Source organism: Fonsecaea erecta (genome assembly GCF_001651985.1).
Source record: "Fonsecaea erecta strain CBS 125763 chromosome Unknown Scaff1, whole genome shotgun sequence".
Lineage (NCBI taxonomy): Eukaryota > Fungi > Ascomycota > Eurotiomycetes > Chaetothyriales > Herpotrichiellaceae > Fonsecaea > Fonsecaea erecta.
In genome coordinates, this window is record NW_017387244.1 from 2422921 (window position 1) to 2442624 (window position 19704).

At 53.5% G+C, this 19704-nt stretch overlaps 7 protein-coding genes across 7 annotated transcripts; 4 read left to right on the forward strand and 3 right to left on the reverse strand.

The window, feature by feature from the left end:
- Positions 1–527: 527 nt before the first annotated feature.
- On the forward strand, positions 528–1756 carry AYL99_00848 (hypothetical protein; the record flags this gene model as incomplete). Its single annotated transcript, XM_018832364.1, has 2 exons — positions 528–899; positions 1031–1756. 2 exons carry the CDS (start codon positions 528–530, stop codon positions 1754–1756), a joined length of 1098 nt encoding a protein of 365 aa, XP_018698243.1.
- A 1431-nt stretch (positions 1757–3187) lies between these two features.
- Positions 3188–5797, reverse strand: AYL99_00849 (hypothetical protein; the record flags this gene model as incomplete). The annotated part of the gene is made up of 1 exon (XM_018832365.1): positions 3188–5797. One exon carries the CDS (start codon positions 5795–5797, stop codon positions 3188–3190), a length of 2610 nt encoding a protein of 869 aa, XP_018698244.1.
- A 386-nt stretch (positions 5798–6183) lies between these two features.
- AYL99_00850 (hypothetical protein) lies at positions 6184–6923 on the forward strand (the record flags this gene model as incomplete). The annotated part of the gene is made up of 3 exons (XM_018832366.1): positions 6184–6246; positions 6296–6339; positions 6392–6923. 3 exons carry the CDS (start codon positions 6184–6186, stop codon positions 6921–6923), a joined length of 639 nt encoding a protein of 212 aa, XP_018698245.1.
- Positions 6924–7442: 519 nt separating this feature from the next.
- AYL99_00851 (hypothetical protein) lies at positions 7443–8462 on the forward strand (the record flags this gene model as incomplete). Its single annotated transcript, XM_018832367.1, has 1 exon — positions 7443–8462. The coding sequence occupies one exon, from the start codon at positions 7443–7445 to the stop codon at positions 8460–8462; it is 1020 nt and encodes a 339-aa protein (XP_018698246.1).
- A 379-nt stretch (positions 8463–8841) lies between these two features.
- On the forward strand, positions 8842–9986 carry AYL99_00852 (hypothetical protein; the record flags this gene model as incomplete). Its single annotated transcript, XM_018832368.1, has 2 exons — positions 8842–9086; positions 9155–9986. 2 exons carry the CDS (start codon positions 8842–8844, stop codon positions 9984–9986), a joined length of 1077 nt encoding a protein of 358 aa, XP_018698247.1.
- Positions 9987–12294: 2308 nt separating this feature from the next.
- AYL99_00853 (hypothetical protein) lies at positions 12295–16512 on the reverse strand (the record flags this gene model as incomplete). The annotated part of the gene is made up of 2 exons (XM_018832369.1): positions 12295–14232; positions 14284–16512. 2 exons carry the CDS (start codon positions 16510–16512, stop codon positions 12295–12297), a joined length of 4167 nt encoding a protein of 1388 aa, XP_018698248.1.
- A 1754-nt stretch (positions 16513–18266) lies between these two features.
- Positions 18267–19445, reverse strand: AYL99_00854 (hypothetical protein; the record flags this gene model as incomplete). Its single annotated transcript, XM_018832370.1, has 3 exons — positions 18267–18975; positions 19118–19312; positions 19393–19445. The coding sequence occupies 3 exons, from the start codon at positions 19443–19445 to the stop codon at positions 18267–18269; spliced, it is 957 nt and encodes a 318-aa protein (XP_018698249.1).
- Between the last annotated feature and the right edge of the window lie 259 nt (positions 19446–19704).

Consider the following 19704-nt stretch of genomic DNA (forward strand, 5'->3'; position numbering starts at 1 on the left):
CTGTTTGGTCAATATTGGTTGGATATCAAATTGGGGGCCAGAAGGGAAGTCTCGCAAACCGGATCAGGTAGGCAACACAACTCTTGAGGGATATGTTGTGTTCAATTCCTCTTCAATCCATTGGGTCTCGACGCAGTACACTGACTTGGGCCAAAGGCACTTGCAACGGACATCTAAATAAGCGTCGGAGGTACACTGGGTACATGGTCGAAGCAGAGTGACTCTGAATCCGCAACGGTATCTCAGCACGGACATCTGAAGGAGAGGCTGCGTTGCAGTCACTGGACCATTGTTCCGTGCGCGAAAATCTGTGAAAGGCGAACGGGAAACGGGCGGTCTATGCGATCTTGGAGCGAGTTCAGAGAGAAACGTACCTGATGCAGCATTCACGCCCACCTCAGTTTCCTCTGTGCCCGTCATTCAAGAAACACCGATCAAGCCTCGACAGCACAAGATTCACCATAGAGCACCTCACTCTGCCGAAGCCAGTCGCCGCGCCCGTTTGGGCATCTCTTCCCACCCCTCCCATGTCCGGTTCTCCTCCACCGGAACCCCCTGCTGAACCTGCCCAGATTGCTGGTCGACGAAGGAAGCGGTCTCGATCTCACACTCCTCCAACAACGACAGTCACGACGACGGCAGCCGTCGCTTCGCCTATAGCGCCTTTGGACGCCACCGTGCCCCGACCAAGTGCGATATCAAGAGGAGGGGAGATTGTTACCGAACTTGCGGTGCAGCCTGGGCCGTATGCGCTGAACTATCCGCTCCCTCCAGTTCCATACCAGTCTGCATCGAGCTTCGCCTCAACGTCCATCAGCGGTCCCCCGACTCGTTCGGGGCTGAGCCCTGTTTCACCACGCACGGCTCGGAAGCCCAAGGCGCACGTCGCATCAGCCTGCGTAAATTGCAAGAAGAAGCATCTGAGATGTGACAGTAGCCGCCCATGTCGAAGATGTGTACAGAGTGGTAAAGAGGTGCGATTGCGGAATTCTTGCCCCATGAAATGAGCTGACGAATCTGGGGTTTCTAGGAATCCTGCGTAGATGTCGAGCACAAGAAGAGGGGGCGTCCCCCCTTGAAACCAGATGACGCTTCTACAAGACGGCCCTTTGAAGCAGCACTGACTCCCTTGCCCGGGCGGTTAGGCGAACCGCAGAGGAGATTCGGGGACCCGCCAATGTACCCCCCGACAGCAGGATATCCGCCGCTCAGGCCTTATGCTGCACCTACTTCTCGACTCGGACAGCCAAGATCGTCAGTCTTGACCTTACACGCTCCGCCATCGATATCACCGAGCCTAGCAATGGCAGAAGGGACATTTGTACCCCCCTCGTCCCGTCAATATCACGGAGGTCTTGCTCCTATGCCAGGGCAAGCATCACCGTCCTACAACCCTGCTCAACCAGAGTCCACCTTCCGATCGATGAGTTACGGCGCTGGTTACAACTACCCATCCCAGCCAGGACAGGTGGGACCTCCTGGGTATTACGCTCCCAGCCCTATCTTCCCGCGTCCTCCGTCATCCTTGTCTTCTGAACAGCTGCCGCCCTTGAGCACATCATCCAGTCTCCAGTTGCCACCGATTTTGCCAGCACTTTCCGGCCCGATCGACCCGGCAATTGTGCAGCAGCTTCCTCCGCAGACGCTACCGTCTCCCCGAGGACAGCAGGGAAGCAGAGGTGAAGGGACCCAAGAGCCAGATCCGAAAAGACCGAAGATGGACATACAGGGCATCCTAGGTCCTCGAAACGAATAAACTGGAGGACGTTCCCCGGCCGGCACGGCGAGCGCCAGACCCGAAAGGACGACGCCTGTAGTCACTCACATCCCACGAAACCGTCCCTTTTGTTGAACGAAGAAACGAGCGCCTGGGAGCAAACCTGGAGCAGAAACTTCTGTTTCCTCCCAGTTTTAAATTCTGTACAACTATCTTAATGAGGCAGAAAATGGTCTGTGCGGGACACGGGACTGATTGTGCCTTTCTAACGGATACAAGAGCATGAGCAACGGCAGAAGACCCTCACGTTCCTCTTCGAAAAGAGGGACAATTTCACGAAAGCGAAGACAAAGTTCTAACTAGTGTCGGAAGCGCGCCGGTCGATTTCGGCTCGCGCGCAACGAACCTCATAGCGAGAACTTTCGATACCCATTCTACACACGTGGTCAACAGCACAACATAGAATATACATGAAAATCGGCGGAAATCGTGATCAGTCAGCTTCGTATGCCGTGATGCCCAGTCGACGGGACTCGTGGCCATACAATTTCCTTGGTATAAAATGCAACCTCTGAGCTTTTTTCCTTTGTGGCAGGGTCATCATCTGTGGGTAGTCGAATAAGAAAGCGTGGGCACAAGGGAGCAGTGAGCCAGTCTTCCCATCTCGAGGGAAATGGAACTCGAGAAGTCGGGTTGGAGCACATGCGAGGTCCTCTTGTGGTCGGCAGACGACGCCTGCATTGTGGTGATGAATACAACGATACACAGGCATTTGGCGACTCCGGGATATTGAGCTGGTGGGCTTCCCACGGAAAACCTGGGAAGCATGGACAGAGTCGCCGGGGGGGGGGAAGATATGCCTTGCCTTACCTTTGTCAATCGATCGGATGATATCATTGTAACGGTCTCCAAGTTTGTGACCCTTGCGGACAACAGTTTATCGGAGGGAAAAAAGAGTCGAGACCATCTCCCCCTCTCTCCCTGATACAACAAAGCGAGGGTCGGGAAGGATAAAATGGGAAATGGGAAATGTGAAAGATCTTATTAGTTCATACGAAGGAGGAATGTTTGGGGCGGTTTACTGTAGAAATACAATCACGACGGCCCCTGGCTGGGCTGCTGTTTTCTTTATTTTTCAAACTCTCGTTCATTTCTTTGAGGGAATTTGCTATATCTGTCCACTTAAATATTATATAAGTGATGCGATCGATGCAACTGCCTAGAAGATAGAGCTGACGGGACGGCTTTTCATGTCTGCAGATCGATGTCATATCATATCCTACATAGAAGAACGAGGGTGGTAATAGTTGTCCGGACGACATTGCGACCGGTCTGTCCAGGCTGCTTCTTTCGTCATTGTAGGGTAGTGTAATATTGATTCCCTGTGTGATGAGACCTCGTACTGTATGTGTGTTGCTGCACCTCGTACCGATGAATGCAATGGCGTGTGAGCTACAGACAGTATATGCGCTAGCCCGTCGCAAGGAGACCGGCGGCCAACGCCTCCAGATCCTCCAGTGTCTGCGGCTGCTGGGCACCGCCACCACCGGCGTCTGTGGCGCGGCGGTCCTTCTTGTTCTTGTTCGTTTTCTTCTTCTTGTCGCTGATGTTGTTCTCCCTGCTCTGGTCCTTCTGGGCCGCGGTCGTGGTCTCCTCGTCGGACGAGTCTTGGAACCATTTCTTCTGGCGCTTGGGTTTGGGCTCGGGCTCGGCTTCGGTTTCGAGGTCTGCTGGAGATTGAGATCTGAGAGGCTCATCGTCGACTCCGTCCTCGTACGGAACCAGTTGGACACCGTCTTCTCCATCGAGGTCCCCGCTGTCCCTCCCATACCCGGCCCGCTGCTGCCTTTCCCTCTCTTTGCGCTTCTCCTTCTTCTCCCGCCTCTTGCCCCGCGCGATCTCCTTGTCCACGAGGTCCGCCTCCCGCGCCCTCTCGGCCTCGCGCTCCAAGAACGCCCGCCGCTCCTCCTCTGCGGCCGTGAACGCGGCCTCGTCCTGGTACGCTTTCTTGTCCTTCGGTGTGTCGCTGTCCGAGTCGAAGGTCAGGTGAGCCCCTCGCCCACGGTACTTGAGCAGCTTCTTCTTCGAGGCCAGGAGCTTCTCGCGCCGGTGCGAGTCGATGGTCAGCGCTGGGGCATCAGGGTTGCTGGATAGCTGGATGCTTTTGGGTTCCAGGGATGACCCGGACCTCGGTCTTCCCTTCGTTCCTCTGGACGAGGCCGAATCGCTGCCACTGGCCTGGTCGAGATCTGAGTCGCCGGCTTCGAAGCGGCGCTTCACAGAGAGGAAATCGTCCACTTCATCATTGGCCGCGGTGGCGCCATTGTTTGTTGCTTTCACTTTCGATGCAGTGTCGTCGTGGCCGCCGTCATCTTCATCGTCGTCTTCGATCAGTTTCGTGTAATGCTCAGCCAAGACGTCCTGGTTACGCCGTTCGAACATGCGGTCGTATCTCGTCCTGACTCCTCCATTCCGTTGTTTTTGCTTGGAACGCTGCTCGCCTTCAGCATCACTCTCGTCGCTACTCGACTCCAGCGCAGCCAGAAGCTGTCGCGGTGCATTTTTCTTGGCCTTTGCATCCTCCCCTTTGACAAATTTCACGCGAGGTGCGCCAGGGAGGCCCAGACTCGCCGCAAAACCTTCCAGGTCGAGCCTTTTCAGGTTGAAAGTTTCCTTGTCCTTCTGAACATGGACACTGCGCACGTAGCTGATGAAGGCTTTTTGGCCCAAGTACTTCAACTCGGGATCTTTGAAACACATATTCTGCAGCTGGTTGCGGATGGTCTGCTGCATTTTCTTCTGGCGCACGTTGATCTTCTCCAGGCTGACCTTCTTTCTCGCTAGGGCATTCAGCATGCCATCTTCTTCACTGGGGTCGAGGAATAACACCGCCCGGCCATCGTGCTCGAACCGTGCCGTTCGCCCTACTCGGTGGATATAAGTGTCAGCGTCTTCCGGACAGTCGACCTGGACAACCCAGTCAACAGAGGGGAAGTCCAATCCTCGAGCCGCCACATCTGTTGAAAACAAGCATACGTATTGGCTGTTTGAGTATTTCGTGGTGATCTCAACTCGGGCTGTCTGTTTTTGTCGCCCGTGCAGGTGAAGCAATGGGATACCGGGCTGGAGATGCCGAAAGGCCTCGTACACAAAGCGAACTTGCTTGCCGCTGCTTAGAAAGACCAGGATTTTCTTTTTGACGTTTGCACGGATAAATGACCACAGGGTGTCGAGCTTGTCTGGCAGTGGTGTGACGACGTAGTTCTGTTGCAGTGACGAGGGCGTTGCGCTGTCGGCTGCTTCGTGGACAGAGACGAATTCCGGTTCTTTCAGATTCAATCTTGCAAGGTCAGAAACCTTCTTAGTCTGAGTGGCGCTGAACATGAGAGTCTGCCTGTCCGGGGGGAGGTGCTCGAGCAGGGCGTCAATAGTCTGCTTGAACCCCATGTCCATAATTCGGTCGGCCTCGTCCAACACCAGCATTTGTAGATTTCCAATGTCCAATTCTGCTGTCTGGTCCATGTGCTGTAGCATCCGACCCGGTGTGGCGACCAGAATATTCATACGTCCGAGTCGTTCTCTCTCCTCTTGTAGGCTTTTCCCTCCAATCACCAACCCGGCGGAGAAAGTGTGGTTGCGGCCAACTTTCCGCAGAACTTCGAAGATCTGGATGGCCAGCTCTCGAGTGGGAGAGAGAATCAACGCTCCCAGGCCATCGTAGTCGGTCCATCTCTTGCGGTACAAGTTCTCCAGAACAGGTACCAGAAATGCCAGTGTCTTGCCCGAACCCGTTTTCGCTGCGCCCAAGATATCCGCACCCTGCAGCGCCAGCGGAATAGTTCTGCTCTGGATGGTGGTCAAGGTTTTGAAGTGCGAGGCCGCGAGTCCATCTTGGGTGGCTTGACACAATGGGAGGTCAACGAAGTTCTCCGGCGGCGGCGCAGTTTTCGGATCGAAGTTGGCGACCCGCTGGGCGAGGGCGTCGAGGTCTTCCTCTTCTCGTTTCCGTTTGAGTACCCTGGGTCTCTGGAAGGTTTTCTTGGGGCCCCTTGGGCCCCTGCGGTGGCCCTGCGACCCCATTGTAAGAATGTGAAGACTGCGTCTGAGACAATATTGTGCGGAGGGTTGGCGAGTTGACGAGTTGGTTGCGGCTCAAATTATTTTCGCGGTCATGTGATGAGATGCCTTATCGATAAGCGGGACAACCTCGGCAGGCCCGATCGGAATACCTTCCCAACCCAGGAAGGCAGAGAGCCTCTCGTATTACGCTGTTCTTGCGCCGCTGTCGCACCTTTAAGTTTGACGGGGTACAGTCGCAATTAAATAGCGTCTGGTGAATATCCTGAAGTCTTGGGCAAGGCTACTACTCTCCTTCCATCAACTCACTCGCTTTTGACACATCAACTTTGTCTCCAAAAGGTGAAGATCTTGATAGACATCGGTAAGCTACATACTATCAGCCCACCATGGCTAATGATGAGTCCGATGCTCTCGATGTGCTTGAGAAAGAAGCAAAGGAATATGACAAGGTGTGTATGCTTAACTGGCGCGTTACCCGTCTGGCTAACATGCCACCAGGACGCTGAAATCGATCGCATTCTCAATGCCTTTAAACTCGATGCGTAAGTGTCGCCACGCCTTGGTTCGCTCTGAAGCCGCTGACCCATTTCGCAGCTACGCAGTATTAGACCTCCAGCCGGGAGTACCTGAATCGGACATCAAGATTGTCTATCGCAAAAAGTCTCTACTAATCCACCCGGATAAGACCAAGAACCCCCAGGCTCCTGAGGCATTTGACCGACTCAAAAAAGCACAGACTGCGTTACTGGATGAGAGCCAACGTCAGCATCTTGACGAATGCATTGCAGATGCGAGGCAACTGTTGATCAGACAGCACAAATACACCGTGGACTCTGAGGAATTGAAAACCGAGGAGTTTAAGCAGGAATGGCGAAGAAAGACGGTGGAAGTCCTGGTGGAAGCCGAGGCCCGGAGACGGCGACAGATGAAGGCAAGAATGCAAGAAGAAGGTCGTGAGAAGGCGAAAGAGGATGCGCAGCTAGAGGAGCGAAAACGGAAGCGAGACCACGAGAAGGATTGGGAGGAGACCAGAGAGCAGCGCATCGGGAGCTGGCGCGACTTTCAGAAGGGCGTCAAGAAGGGTGAGGAGGGGAAGAAGAAAAAGAAGATGAAGGTGCTGGGTTGATCTCATCCCACAAGCGATGGCATGGCATGGGTGTTTATGTTCTTTTTCTGCGCATACAACAAGACGAGCCAGATTTGACGACCCATTCGCGGCTCTGGGATGTGCACACAGTTAACTGGCGAATGATGGTCGAATATCTGGGGCTGGGCGCTATCAGGTACTCGAATTCACAGCCGGGGTGGCCTGTTCACACTCGCAATATGACCATTTCTCTTCGGGGCACGACGATGAAAGACGTTGATGCCGCTCAGCTGTCAACCGTGTCACTCCGTGTACTGCTCATTGGCTCGATTGCAGCCAGCAAGAAACCTGTCGATGATCCGAGTCACGACTATGGAGAGCTCAGGCATGTGAGCACGCCTTCCAGGTTGTTTGGATCAAACCGGCCTGCATCAGATCGTGTCACCGTGGCGTCTGCCTCCAGCTTGACTATATAATGCACTCAGCTGCAGCAGGCTCTCCTCCATCATAGTCGTCCACATCTCTAGCCTCCCTGCTATGCAAATCGAAAGAAACAAGATGTCGACGGCATCGAATGTACCCCGGTACCTCTTTCGTGCGTATTCCCCAGCATCAGAGGGTTATAATAGTCGTGAGAGATTCGGGTCGATGGCGCGAACCAACGACATCCTTGACATCACGTCCCTAGCCCAGCTCGCGCCTGGGGCAGCACGCAGCATGGTCAAAGATCACCTCATTTGGGAAAGCCGGAAAGAGCGAAACGACGACATCTTTATATCGTTTACCTCATCCTTTCTCTTTGCCCTCCAGCACTGTGTTCGCAAGATTGCCACGTGTCAGCACACGACTGCAGAAAACTGCTACATACATGTGATCGACACGTCGAAATATCCGCCTGGCACGTTTTCCTGGACGGTGGATCTTCTGAAAGATCATGGTCTCGACGAAAACGACCATCCTCGGCTGCGCCACGATTACCATGAAGCGGAATACCTGGCTCAATTTGAGCTGTGTGTTCATCCGCCGACGGCTTCGGAGTCAGACGGCCTCGTCTCTATGAGTCAACTGATTACGGCAGGAGGCCTTTTCCAGATCCTTCCTGAGCTCGACGACGAAACTTACCGGGGGGAACTTCGAAACCGATTGGAACAGCTTCGGCATGTTTGGTACCGCGAGGAAGAGGCGGTGACTGCAGGGGATATAGAGGGAGCACGGCGATTGGCATTGTGCTTTGGTTGTCAGTGGATGATCCCCATGATGATATGGGTTCTTGCCATGAAGGCCCGACCTCAGGACGACAAGATGGTGCAAGCAGAGTTCAGTGATTGCTTTTGGGGTGTGTTCTCCGCTCTGTATCTTTCTCCGTCTGGCACTGACTGGGTGATAGGGACGATGCCGACGCCATATCTGTTCGAGGATCCACAAACCGATATCCCTCCCACCCTCACAGAGCTTGCAGAATGGGCAAAACTGATGGGGACGGCCCTCAGAGCTCAAAGATCTGTGAGGACGGGGAGCCATCCAGGTGCCGAGAAGAGTGTAGACGACAACAACATGAACCTGGAGATAACTCCGTAGGGAGCCTGCCTCGGAGGAGCTGGTGGGGGCTACGATGATTCCGCGGGGCAACGGAAACGGCGAGACTCTCTGGATAGACGAGTTGTCTTTCTCCCGGCTTCGGTCAACGACGAGAGACGGTACATCCGGCAACAGTCTGTGTCAGCCTTGGAAACTCGTAATATCTCGCTAGCATTCAATGTACGAGTTAGAAGAAATATCGTGTCAGGGCAGCCCCCAAAGTTGTTGTTTCCCCCACACACAGTCTCTCTCCCGCCCGATGTCATCTTTCTCCGATTTTCCACAAGGCAACTTAATACTTGACTCGGTCTCGCTCTCTTTTCCCGTGTCCCTCACATTACCACCAGTGCCACCCTTCCCTATCCATGTCGGCGCCATTATGAGCGCTACATCGCTGCCGCCCAATGCCCCCATGGCCAATGGAACCCTCGCCGCGGTCAATGGAGAAGCTGATGTATCCTCCTCGTCCGCCTCGGCCCACTCGTTGCAGGACGTCTGTGCTCTCGTCCATGCGCAGGTCTCGGCGTTTCTTTCTGCGGCCCCGGAAGACGACGTGACCAGGAGAACTCAAGAGCAGGCGAGGATATCCATGGGGGTGATAGAAAAGGCGTTGAATGACTATGAGTGAGTGAGCCATGACCCCGCCAATCCCGCTCGAATCACCAAAAGATCTGACAGAGGCTGCGGCGCAGGTTCGAGACTCTGTCCCTCTCGTATAACGGTGGGAAGGACTGCCTCGTCCTCCTGATCTTATACCTCGCCGTGATCCATACACATTTCACGCACCCCAGAAACAGGCGGAAAGAGTTTCCCAAATCCATTCCCTCCATCTACGCCAAACCACCCGATCCCTTTCCGGCCGTTTCAGATTTTGTCGACTATTCGGCGCGCCTCTACCACCTCGACCTGACCCATATATCCACGAATCCTGGTCCAGGAAAGAAGCGGAGGTCACATTCCAATCCCCCCCTCTCATCTACCTTGGAAGGACTCGGACCAGACAGTCTCACTCCCATTCAGAAGACCAAAACCGCCTCCAACTCGTTACAGAACTCGTCAGACAAACCCATCATCTCCTTCCGCGACGCCTTTGCCCTCTACCTCTCTTCCAACCCGCACATCAAAGCCATCTTCGTCGGTACCCGTCGCACCGACCCGCACGGTTCGCACTTGACACACTTTGACCCCACCGACCACAACTGGCCGCCGTTCATGCGCATCCATCCTGTGATTGACTGGCATCTCTCGGAGATCTGGTGCTTTTTGCGCTCCCCGCACCTGAAAGACATTGGTCGTATGTTGGACAGCCGCGCGAGCAACGGTCGAGCACCGGGGGCCGAGGAGGGCGCCGCCCCGCCATTGAGATACTGTGAGATGTATGACGCGGGCTACACCAGTCTCGGGGGCGTCAACGACACGGTGAAGAACCCGAAGCTGCGGTACACGGACGAGCACGGGGAGGAATGTTACAAGCCAGCCTACGAAATGACGGCAGATGACGGCGAGAGGTTGGGGAGGGAGTGATTTGAGAGAATGCGAAAGTTGTCCGTCTCAGCTTGTCGTGGCTGAATTGGGTATGTGCCCGTGCCTCTGTGATGTATCCAGGCGGGGAGAATATAGACGCGCCGCATTGAGATGTTGAAAAGGGGGAGGGACGACAAGGCGGCCCTCCCCCTCTCCTTTCGCCACGCAAAATGGGATGGATGCGTACCTAATGATCTCACCGACTATAGAAATACAATGTAGGGGCAAGCAATAACTAGAAGAAGGAGAAGACGACGATGAAAAGAAAAAAGAAAAAGAAAAGAAAAGAAATATCTTGTCATAATCATCATCATTAAATTAGTATGACTTGTGTGCGGACCACATTTTGCATATTTCTCACCAACCATCCAGCTCGATTGATCAGTCAATCCCTCCCTCCCTCCACCCCTCCGTCTGCCATGTACATGTCTCTGTTCTGTCGTGTCTCCAGTATCCATACATACATACCGTTCATAGCTCTACAGCTCATGGCCTATAATCAAACTACTATATACATATTTAGATGCCATACGTCTGTCTTTGTGCAGCAGACGGCCCACCACCAGGCTATATTCGATATTATGTCTGGCATGCATGCCTGTACCTACCTTACCGTCCATGCATACAGTATGCATGCTGTCTGGAAATATGATTGATATAGGTACAGTAGGTAATGTACTATCATTAGGTGTGATGTATACCTACTCCGTACAGTACTTGTACGTGTATGGCGTTAATATTCGGATCCCACACACACACACACACACACCCCGGTTCTGCCTCGCTCGGGATCGATCGGTGGCTAAAGTCGGGACGATCTCGGGGGGGGCTTTGGACACGCTTGGCCTCCAATCCAAAATCTTACATTCTACTCGGTACTGTAGTACATACTAAGAGGCGATGCGCCAATGAGAGTCTCGTTCAATAAGTTATGTGTGGACGTATGTACGTGTGTACCTCGGCCAGAACACACCCGTGCCCAACGCCGAGGGAAGGGTAAGGGAATGGAGGTCACGGGGGATTTGAAAGAAAGACGAAGTAAACAACGAAGCAAGACTAGCTCGGTCGGCCTTCGATCTTTTATCCCCCCCCTTCGGGTTTTGATGGATGGCTTCGTGCCGTGCTGTCAAGCTGTTGGATCGGGTCCTGCAGCCGTGTGTAGTTGCGAGGTTCTCAATTGTATGATATGATACGGCCTTCGGTTTGGGAGGGAGCTTTTGCATGCTCTGGTACATTGGCACAGTCGCTCGCTTCGTTCGTTCGATCAAGATATATAACGCGCATCCCTATGCAATGAAATGCCCTGGGTGTGGCCCCACTTTTACTTTGCTCGCGTCTCTATCAAACACAAATGCGAATGTTATCACTCATTGGACCGAAGGAACTGATACCGTGGACGTTGAATCACCTATATTCCTATATAATGTATTAAATTACGACAGCTATGTGACCATAACGTGTGGAAATTATCTATCCGATTGCGATTTCGCCCACTGTCCTTTCCGGCGTCTCGGCCGAACCAGTACTCTCCTGCTCAGCATGATAGATAGCAGTTCCCGACTGCTAGGCCTCTCTTCCCACGCATTATAAAAGTCCGAAATGGACAGGTTCAGCCGTTGGTTGGTGCCGTGGTGGATTGCCTACCCCATGCAAGGTATGCATGCGATATCATTACCAGATTCAATGTCCAAAGATCCTCATTGCCCGATCGGTCCCTCTCGACGATATCTTTCTACAATCCTTGCATCATTCCTGGCCGATGCTCCCAAGCATTCAGTGTCACGAAAGATATCTAATATTAGTCGTCCCTTGCTGTCCAGTGTTAAACGCCCCCAACTGACTCTAACTTTGCCGTTACCTTGCCCTCATTTGCAAACCACGACGACTGCCTCTCTTCGCGCGCGCTGCTTGTCAGAGCAGCACTCTAGCACCCCACGGCTGGTGACAACGAGCACTCAAGGTTTTTGAGCCATGGGAGGCACCCAGTGCTTGTCTAGGCCGCACATATACTCATAACGTGCCGCCAGAGCGCACTTGACACAATGCGCCTTCGGAGATTCGACAAGGGCGATCTGAGCCTGACCGGAGAAGTTCAAATAACTCTCCCCTTTACACGATCAGTGGCGTAATGATGTGATGAGATGCCTTGAAGATGAGTGCGCTGATGTTCCAGAAGCTTCGACCTAAGCAGCAGGCAATTTATTCATACCTCCCCCCAGAGCCCTCTGTGAAGTAGAGGTAATAAAAATATATCAGTTATACTGCACAGTACAGGATAACGAAAGTCAAACGCGTCACACAGATATCTCTAACAATGTTCGAAGCCGGTACGCTGAAGTTCGCACATCCACACCTTTCCAGATCCTGCGCCGATCGCCATCGTCCTCCCCGACACGGCTGAAGACTGTGGCCGATACTCGGAAGGTAGCCATATGATGTTCTGTGAATTGCATGTAATCCAATCTCCGTTTAGACCCAAGCCCACACCTTCATATTGCGGGTTCTGATGTTCCATTTTATCCGGCGTCATGCCTGTAGCTGAAGATACATCAATAGTGACGATCCCGATATTAGTATGAAGATACGAGCCTGTGATGTCGAATGATATAGTCCTAAGCCGCTTGCCAATACTAAGCGTCTGAAGGGAGGCGCCGCTGCTAACGTCCCAGATCTTCACTGTGCAGTCGTTCGACGCCGACGCGAGCCGGGTCGAGTCGGGCGAGAACGTTACCGACCTGACCCAGCTGCTGTGGCCCTCGAGCGTTAGTAGATAGACGCCGCTGCTAACGTCCCAGATCTTCACTGTACCGTCGTCCGACGCCGACACGAGCCGGGTCGAGTCGGGCGAGAACGCTATCGGGTTAACCGCGACGCTGTGGCCCTCGAGCGTTAGTAGACAGACGCCGCTACTAACGTCCCAGATCTTCACTGTACCGTCGTCCGACGCCGACGCGAGCCGGGTCGAGTCGGGCGAGAATACTACCGAGTTGACTCTGGCGCTGTGGCCCTCGAGCGTCTGAAGGGAGGCGCCGCTGCTAACGTCCCAGATCTTCACTGTGCAGTCGTCCGACGCCGACGCGAGCCGGGTCGAGTCAGGCGAGAACGTTACCGAGCTGACCCAGCTGCTGTGGCCCTCGAGCGTCTGTAGATAGGCGCCGCTACTGGCGTCCCAGATCTTCACTGTGCAGTCGTCCGACGCCGACGCGAGCCGGGTCGAGTCGGGCGAGAACGTTACCGAGCTGACCCAGCTACTGTGGCCCTCGAGCGTCTGTAGATAGGCGCCGCTACTGGCGTCCCAGATCTTCACTGTACCGTCGTCCGACGTCGACACGAGCCGGGTCGAGTCGGGCGAGAATACTACCGAGTTGACTCTGGCGCTGTGGCCCTCGAGCGTCTGTAGATAGACGCCGCTACTAACGTTCCAGATCTTCACTGTACCGTCGACCGACGCCGACGCGAGCCGGGTCGAGTCGGGCGAGAACGCTACCGAGTTGACCCCGGCGCTGTGGCCCTCGAGCGTCTGAAGGGAGGCGCCGCTGTTAACGTCCCAGATCTTCACTGTGCAGTCGTCAGACGCCGACGCGAGCCGGGTCGAGTCGGGCGAGAACGCTATCGAGTTGACCCAGGCGCTGTGGCCCTCGAGCGTCTGAAGGGAGGCGCCGCTGCTAGCGTCCCAGATCTTCACTGTGCAGTCGTTCGACGCCGACGCGAGCCGGGTCGAGTCGGGCGAGAACGTTACCGAGCTGACCCAGCTGCTGTGGCCCTCGAGCGTCTGTAGATAGGCGCCGCTACTAGCGTCCCAGATCTTCACTGTGCGGTCGTCCGACGCCGACGCGAGCCGGGTCGAGTCGGGCGAGAACGCTACCGAGTTGACCCCGGCGCTATGGCCCTCGAGCGTCTGAAGGGAGGCGCCGCTGCTAACGTTCCAGATCTTCACTGTACCGTCGACCGACGCCGACGCGAGTCGGGTCGAGTCGGGCGAGAACGCTACCGAGTTGACCCAGTCGCTGTGGCCCTCGAGCGTCTGCAGACAGGCACTCCAATTTTCTCCCGTACCTGGCTTTATCGCGATCCATTTTGGCTCTTCCTCTTTAAAATGACGCCTTGTTAAGCTGTTACTTGGACTGAAGATGAGTGCAGAAATATACGCCTGAAGAGGGCTGATCTCGATTCCCTGCTTATGGTACATAACGAATCGACGAGCATCGTGAATCAGCTCGAGCAGTGCGGATGCATCTGCTCTCCCCTATATCTTGTCAGTAGGAGTTATACATTTATGACACCAGTTAAAGGTTACCTGGATGAGCTTCTCGAGTGTCGTCATTGCAAGCACTCCTTTCGACATGGCTTTCGATAAGCTAAGAGCCTCGAGCCAATACAAGAATTTCTCTCTCACGAACATCTGCAGGTCGATTTGGTGATTTACTAGTCTGTGAGCTTCACACTCGCAGAGGTGATCAACCCAATACATGCAGGAATACCGTAGCACCGACAATGGGTCGGGGTCTGGCTGTTTGACCCGCTCAATCGTATATCCTGGAGCACCTAAGCCATACATGTCCCGGTGTAGCGTCCTAGACATGACTTCGAGGGATCTCGAGAAGAACCCATAGTGGATCTCTTTGCTCCCAGATGGAAAGATCTCAACAGACGCCTCTGAGAGTAGATAGTCCTTTGCTGACTGATGCACGAAGTAGATAGTGTCTTTTCGAATGGTCAGGAACGAACCACATAAACCAATAATCTCCCGTAATGACTCTGGATCCTCGGACATATCCTTAAGAGTGTCGATAAGTGACGTCAATTCGAATATAGTGATGGGTTCGTATACGCTTGCGATCGAGGCAAGAATCCGCTTGCAGAGTGTTGAACTCTCCGAATCTCTAATCTGTTGCATCATTCGCCGGTAAAGAGAGTTAAGGCCGAGTGGAAGAGTCTTCAGCTTTGCACGAACATTCCATCGGGAAACCGATTCGAGGCTTTGGCAGGCCAAAGCAACCCAGAGGAATGTGTCATTTGCGTTCGAGGACAAATGTTCAACCACCGCATCTCGCGTCTTGTCGTCATACTTCTTCCTCTGCGTCAGCTGGCGTACCTTATGCTTGATGTAGATGTGGACAGCCGCAGAAATAGAGTCGGCATTCAGCTCGAGGCATAGCCTCACCTTACTTTCGGCCTTATCTAGCCGCTCCTCGACGGGAGGCCAGTTACGGCTTGAGACAAGCCATTTGACTCGCGGCGACAGCGACGAGCAACGCGCAATAAAGTGCAGTAGCTTGTCCCAGCCTAGCGTACATTCGTCGAGCGCATCGATGATCAAAAAAGTATTTTCTAGGTTCGGGTCCCGCAAAACGTTAGTAAAGATCTCCGACAGAGCAACCCAAGCATTGGCATCTTTGAAGAGATCTTCGCCGGCATGGTCGTGCTGCTTTCGAATGTGCGAGACGAGCGAAGGCTGTTGCTCGATGAGCAAGAATAAGAGGCCCCGCAAAACCGCCACGGCGTTGTTGATTCTCGAATCCGTTGCCTGACAGAAGAAGTAGGACAGGAGATGGGATTTGGGCATGCTCCTCTCCAATTCGTCAATAATTCCGCAGAGAAGCATCGTCTTGCCCTTGCCTGGGTCGCCTTTAATCCACAGCATCTGACTCTGCTGGCCACCACGCCATTGTTGAAAGTCACTATGTTCCAGGATCCAGTGGTATAAGTCCGCCAGCAAGCAGCCTTTAGTGTCCACAATCCGTTTCTTGTCATCGCGGGGATCGGTGACGCGTAGGTCTCGGATACACTTCGACTGCGCATTGATCTCGTCTTCGAGCCTCTTAAACGCATTCGCTATGCCTTCACGATAACGAATAGGGATGGAGACGTCGAAAATGCCTAGGAGTGAGTACGCTTTATCTTCTTCCAGTGTGGTCTGGCGGCATTCTATCCATGCGAATCGTTCCTTGTCGCTGAACTGAGTTAAGCGTTCTCCTTGAAGTGCTCGAATATCAATTCCCGTTTTCTGCTGAATCGGTTGCTGTAGCGAAACTTTATCGCCGAGTCGTGCGCGGTTGCAAGAGAAAAATTCGACCGAAGCTGGAGCTAGGAGCTCTTGGAGTGTCCAGCCCCGAGTGAACCATTTGCTGTTTTGGAAATCTAGTCCCCATTGCTGCATATCATTGTTGTCACCGGGAGATACAGAAACATCCGACAAGTAGACATAGCATCGACTCGCTCTGCGGTACCAGCGGAACATGGATTGGATAGCTCTCTGATGTTCACCCTCGTTTGATTTATTGATGCAACAACTGTCCACCCAGAAGTATTGTAAGCCGTCTCTGGTCGCCTGTTCCCCACAGAACTGGATCTTATCATATCCAGCCTTGTCTCGACCCAACCCTTTTTCCATGTCTTCATAAGTGACTTCCTGATCATCATTTTCCCATCGGTGTGAGAGGATGGCATAGGGAGGGACCGCATGGTCGGGGAAGTCTTCGGTGAGACGAAAGCATCCATTTGGCAGTGCTTGCAAAAGACGCATTGTCAACTAGGGATATCGTGAGGCCCTGGAGGGGGGTGGAAGAGGGTTAAGAGTCCGACTGCGACTGCGACGTCGGGAAGTGTGAGAGTTGCTCTCACATCAAGGTCATAGACGGAGGACAGAGGCATCGTGAAAACTGTGCGATCAGGCTGAAGTATATGTCTCAGACAGCGCAGAGGTCTGCATACAGGCGACAACGTGGCACCTGCAAAAAAGAGCAGGCATGGGGGCGGGGGCTGAAATGTACGACGCGCGTGGAACGACCAGTGAAATAACAGCAGTGTGCGAGAACTGCTTTCAAATGACAGACTATGCAGCTGCCAGATTGACGTGGTCGATGAAATCGGATGGTTGTTCAATGCGGTATTAACAATGCCGCAACAACACTGGTATAATACTCGGTAATAATGTTCGTGCCAAGCGATCTCGGCTTGGCGACTCGGCTCTTGCCGGGGCCCCGCATGGACGCATGCTGACCGTGCACATGGTAATTAAACGATGCACCATGGCACCAACTAACGACTGAACCTTACCGTTTCGGAGTTTGTTAACATGCAAGAGAAGTGAGCTGGCAATATGGAACTGCTGTCTGGCATATTAAGCACTGGAGTATGCCACTGCCGAGGCTCCGGAAAGGAGAGGAGGGGAACTGGTATAGAAGATGTCCGCGCGTGTAATGGTCACACTAGGGTGGTGATTTTATACATTATGCAACATCCACGCTAATCAGCTCGCTTCCTCAAATGAGTGATATTCACGGCGTAGACGAACTAGAAGTAACCGCCCGCTCATTTCACCACGCAGGGCATTCCACCACGCCAGGATGTTGGTTACTACTCGTTTAAATTAGAAGGATATCTACTATACTACGTAGAGGGTAGAAGATATCTCGATAAACACTCTCCTTTTCTCTCCCGCTCGCTCTTACTACTCTCGCTACTTTCGCAGCATATCCATTCTTCTATCCAGGTTTTCCTAACACCATCTCCCATTCCCTCCTAGGTCATACTTGGGACCCTAATGTCGTTCTAATCCCCCAACCGCGAAGACCCTCCGAGCTCGTTTGTATAGGCATGTTCGGCGATGGCTTTAAAGTCCCTAGTCAAGATATCGACAACCTCAATTGGCTCGGAGGCACCACGGGGGCCACGCCACCTGTTTGGCTGCCTTTGCTTCTACTGGTGCAAGAAAGTCTCTGAAATTGTGTGACAGGGCAGGAAATGGGTAGCAGGGACGCGGATAGTCACGGCGTCATAACGGAGTGTTGTCAGAAGGTCGATGAAGGTTTGTATTGGCAAAAAGACCATTGCTGCACATATCAGACTGATGGGAAAGTCCCACACTAGGCGAATGCGAATAATGAGGCTTTTGGATGTGGATATGTAGGAGTAGCAGAGCTCGCCAGCCTGCTAAAAGGGCTCCCATGCAGAACAGTGAACGTATGGGGGCTTGCTCTGGCTTGTTGAATATATACTGAGCCAGCTGTGATGTCTTCGAATCACAGTCGACTGCAATGGTATCCAGGTAGAAAGGTCGAGAAGACCAAAGGACAGTTATTGATTTAAACGGATACTCTTGAAATACTGATGCCCAGCCGAAGCTGCACTAAACGTTTTTATATTCTACATAAGGCCTCGTCGGCAGCGACGGTGGAATGACCTTCTTCACGGGATGTGAGGTAGAACGAAGGCTGTTTGAGCATTCCAGGAACGGAATCTTTTATTCTGCCAACCCAGGCTTCTATGTACATCAACTTACTGATCAACCCCTAGTGAATGGGGTATAGTGACACCACCTGTTACAGTCACTCCCTCCAGAGTGCCGTCTCGGAACTCCTGTGCCATCTCTGCCATAGTACACCACTTGACTCCGCTGTGGCCGTTAATATATTCGATCAGCCTCTCATGCATCAGTATCACCTGCGCCTTGCCGCTGACTTGCGGGTGGATGGAGATGGGGAAGATGAACTGGTCGTACTCGCGATAGTAGAAGTCGAACTGGTCCTTCCAAAGCCTCTCCACCACGTATGGGTCGACGAATCCGTGCGTACTGGCCTGCTTGAGGTTCAGCTGCAGCGGCGGCCAGTCGTCCAGGTGCCAGTTGGCCGGTATTTCGACGATCGAGCTGGGCTGCAGCGCCGACATGCCCACCATCCAGTCAGAAGCCTTCACGGGGGGTTCTCCGTCGGCGCGAACCCGCGTCATGCTCGTCTCCTTCCACGTCGGGACATATGGCAGCCAATACGGCTGCGAGTCATGGTACATGAAGCTGTGGTCGTACTCGAGCCCGAACTCTTCCAGCAGTTGGACCGTCTGGCGCGAGGCCTCGAACCCTGGCGCCGTCCATCCCTTCGGTCGCGTGCCTGCAATCTCGGTGATGACCTCGATGGATTCTCGGAGGACCTCGCGCTGCTGCTCCTCGTCCAGCGTGGTCACGTACTCATGTGTCCAACCGTGAAGGCCTCTAAGTCATCGTTTTTGGGTAAGCAAGCCAAGTTTGCTGAGATGAGAGCAGAATGTGCCGTGGAATGGAAAAGCCAATCAAACTCCCGGCCCTGCCAGCTTGTGGGGAGAAACATAGCTGAAGGAAAAGGGAAAGCTCTCACATTTCGTGCCCGGCGTCTCGAACTTTCCGCACTGCATCCGGGAAAGAGACGGCAGTGTGCGCTGGGACGAACCATGTGGTCTTGATGTTGTATTTGTCCCACAGCTTCAACAGACGATCCGTGCCAAAGGTGGCTCCAAAGACACCTCGCGAGACGTCGGTGGCTGATGCCGGAGTACCATTTCTCGTGTTGATCCTAGAAAACAGACAGGTGGAACACGTCAACTAACGTCAATTCCACTACAGACAAGGAGAGGGAAAGGAGAAAAAGCGTACCATCCACTGATGGCGTCCAGGTCGATCCCATACCCTACAAGAACACGCTTCATGTTTCAGCTCGCACGTAAGAAGAACGATGCTCAGTATGTCACTCGGCTCACAGTGACGGTCCAGCAGGATCCCCCCAACTTTTCATAATCCCTCATGGTGATGCCAGCCACAAATGGCAAAACGGCCTCTGCCTGCCTATCGCCAACAGGGCCAAGATAGGTGTACTAGTGAGAAAGTGGCGTCGGCATTCTTGGGAGATCGCCGAGGAGGCGATGGGCGACATGGCGTTGGATGGATTGGCGGAGTACAAAATCGATT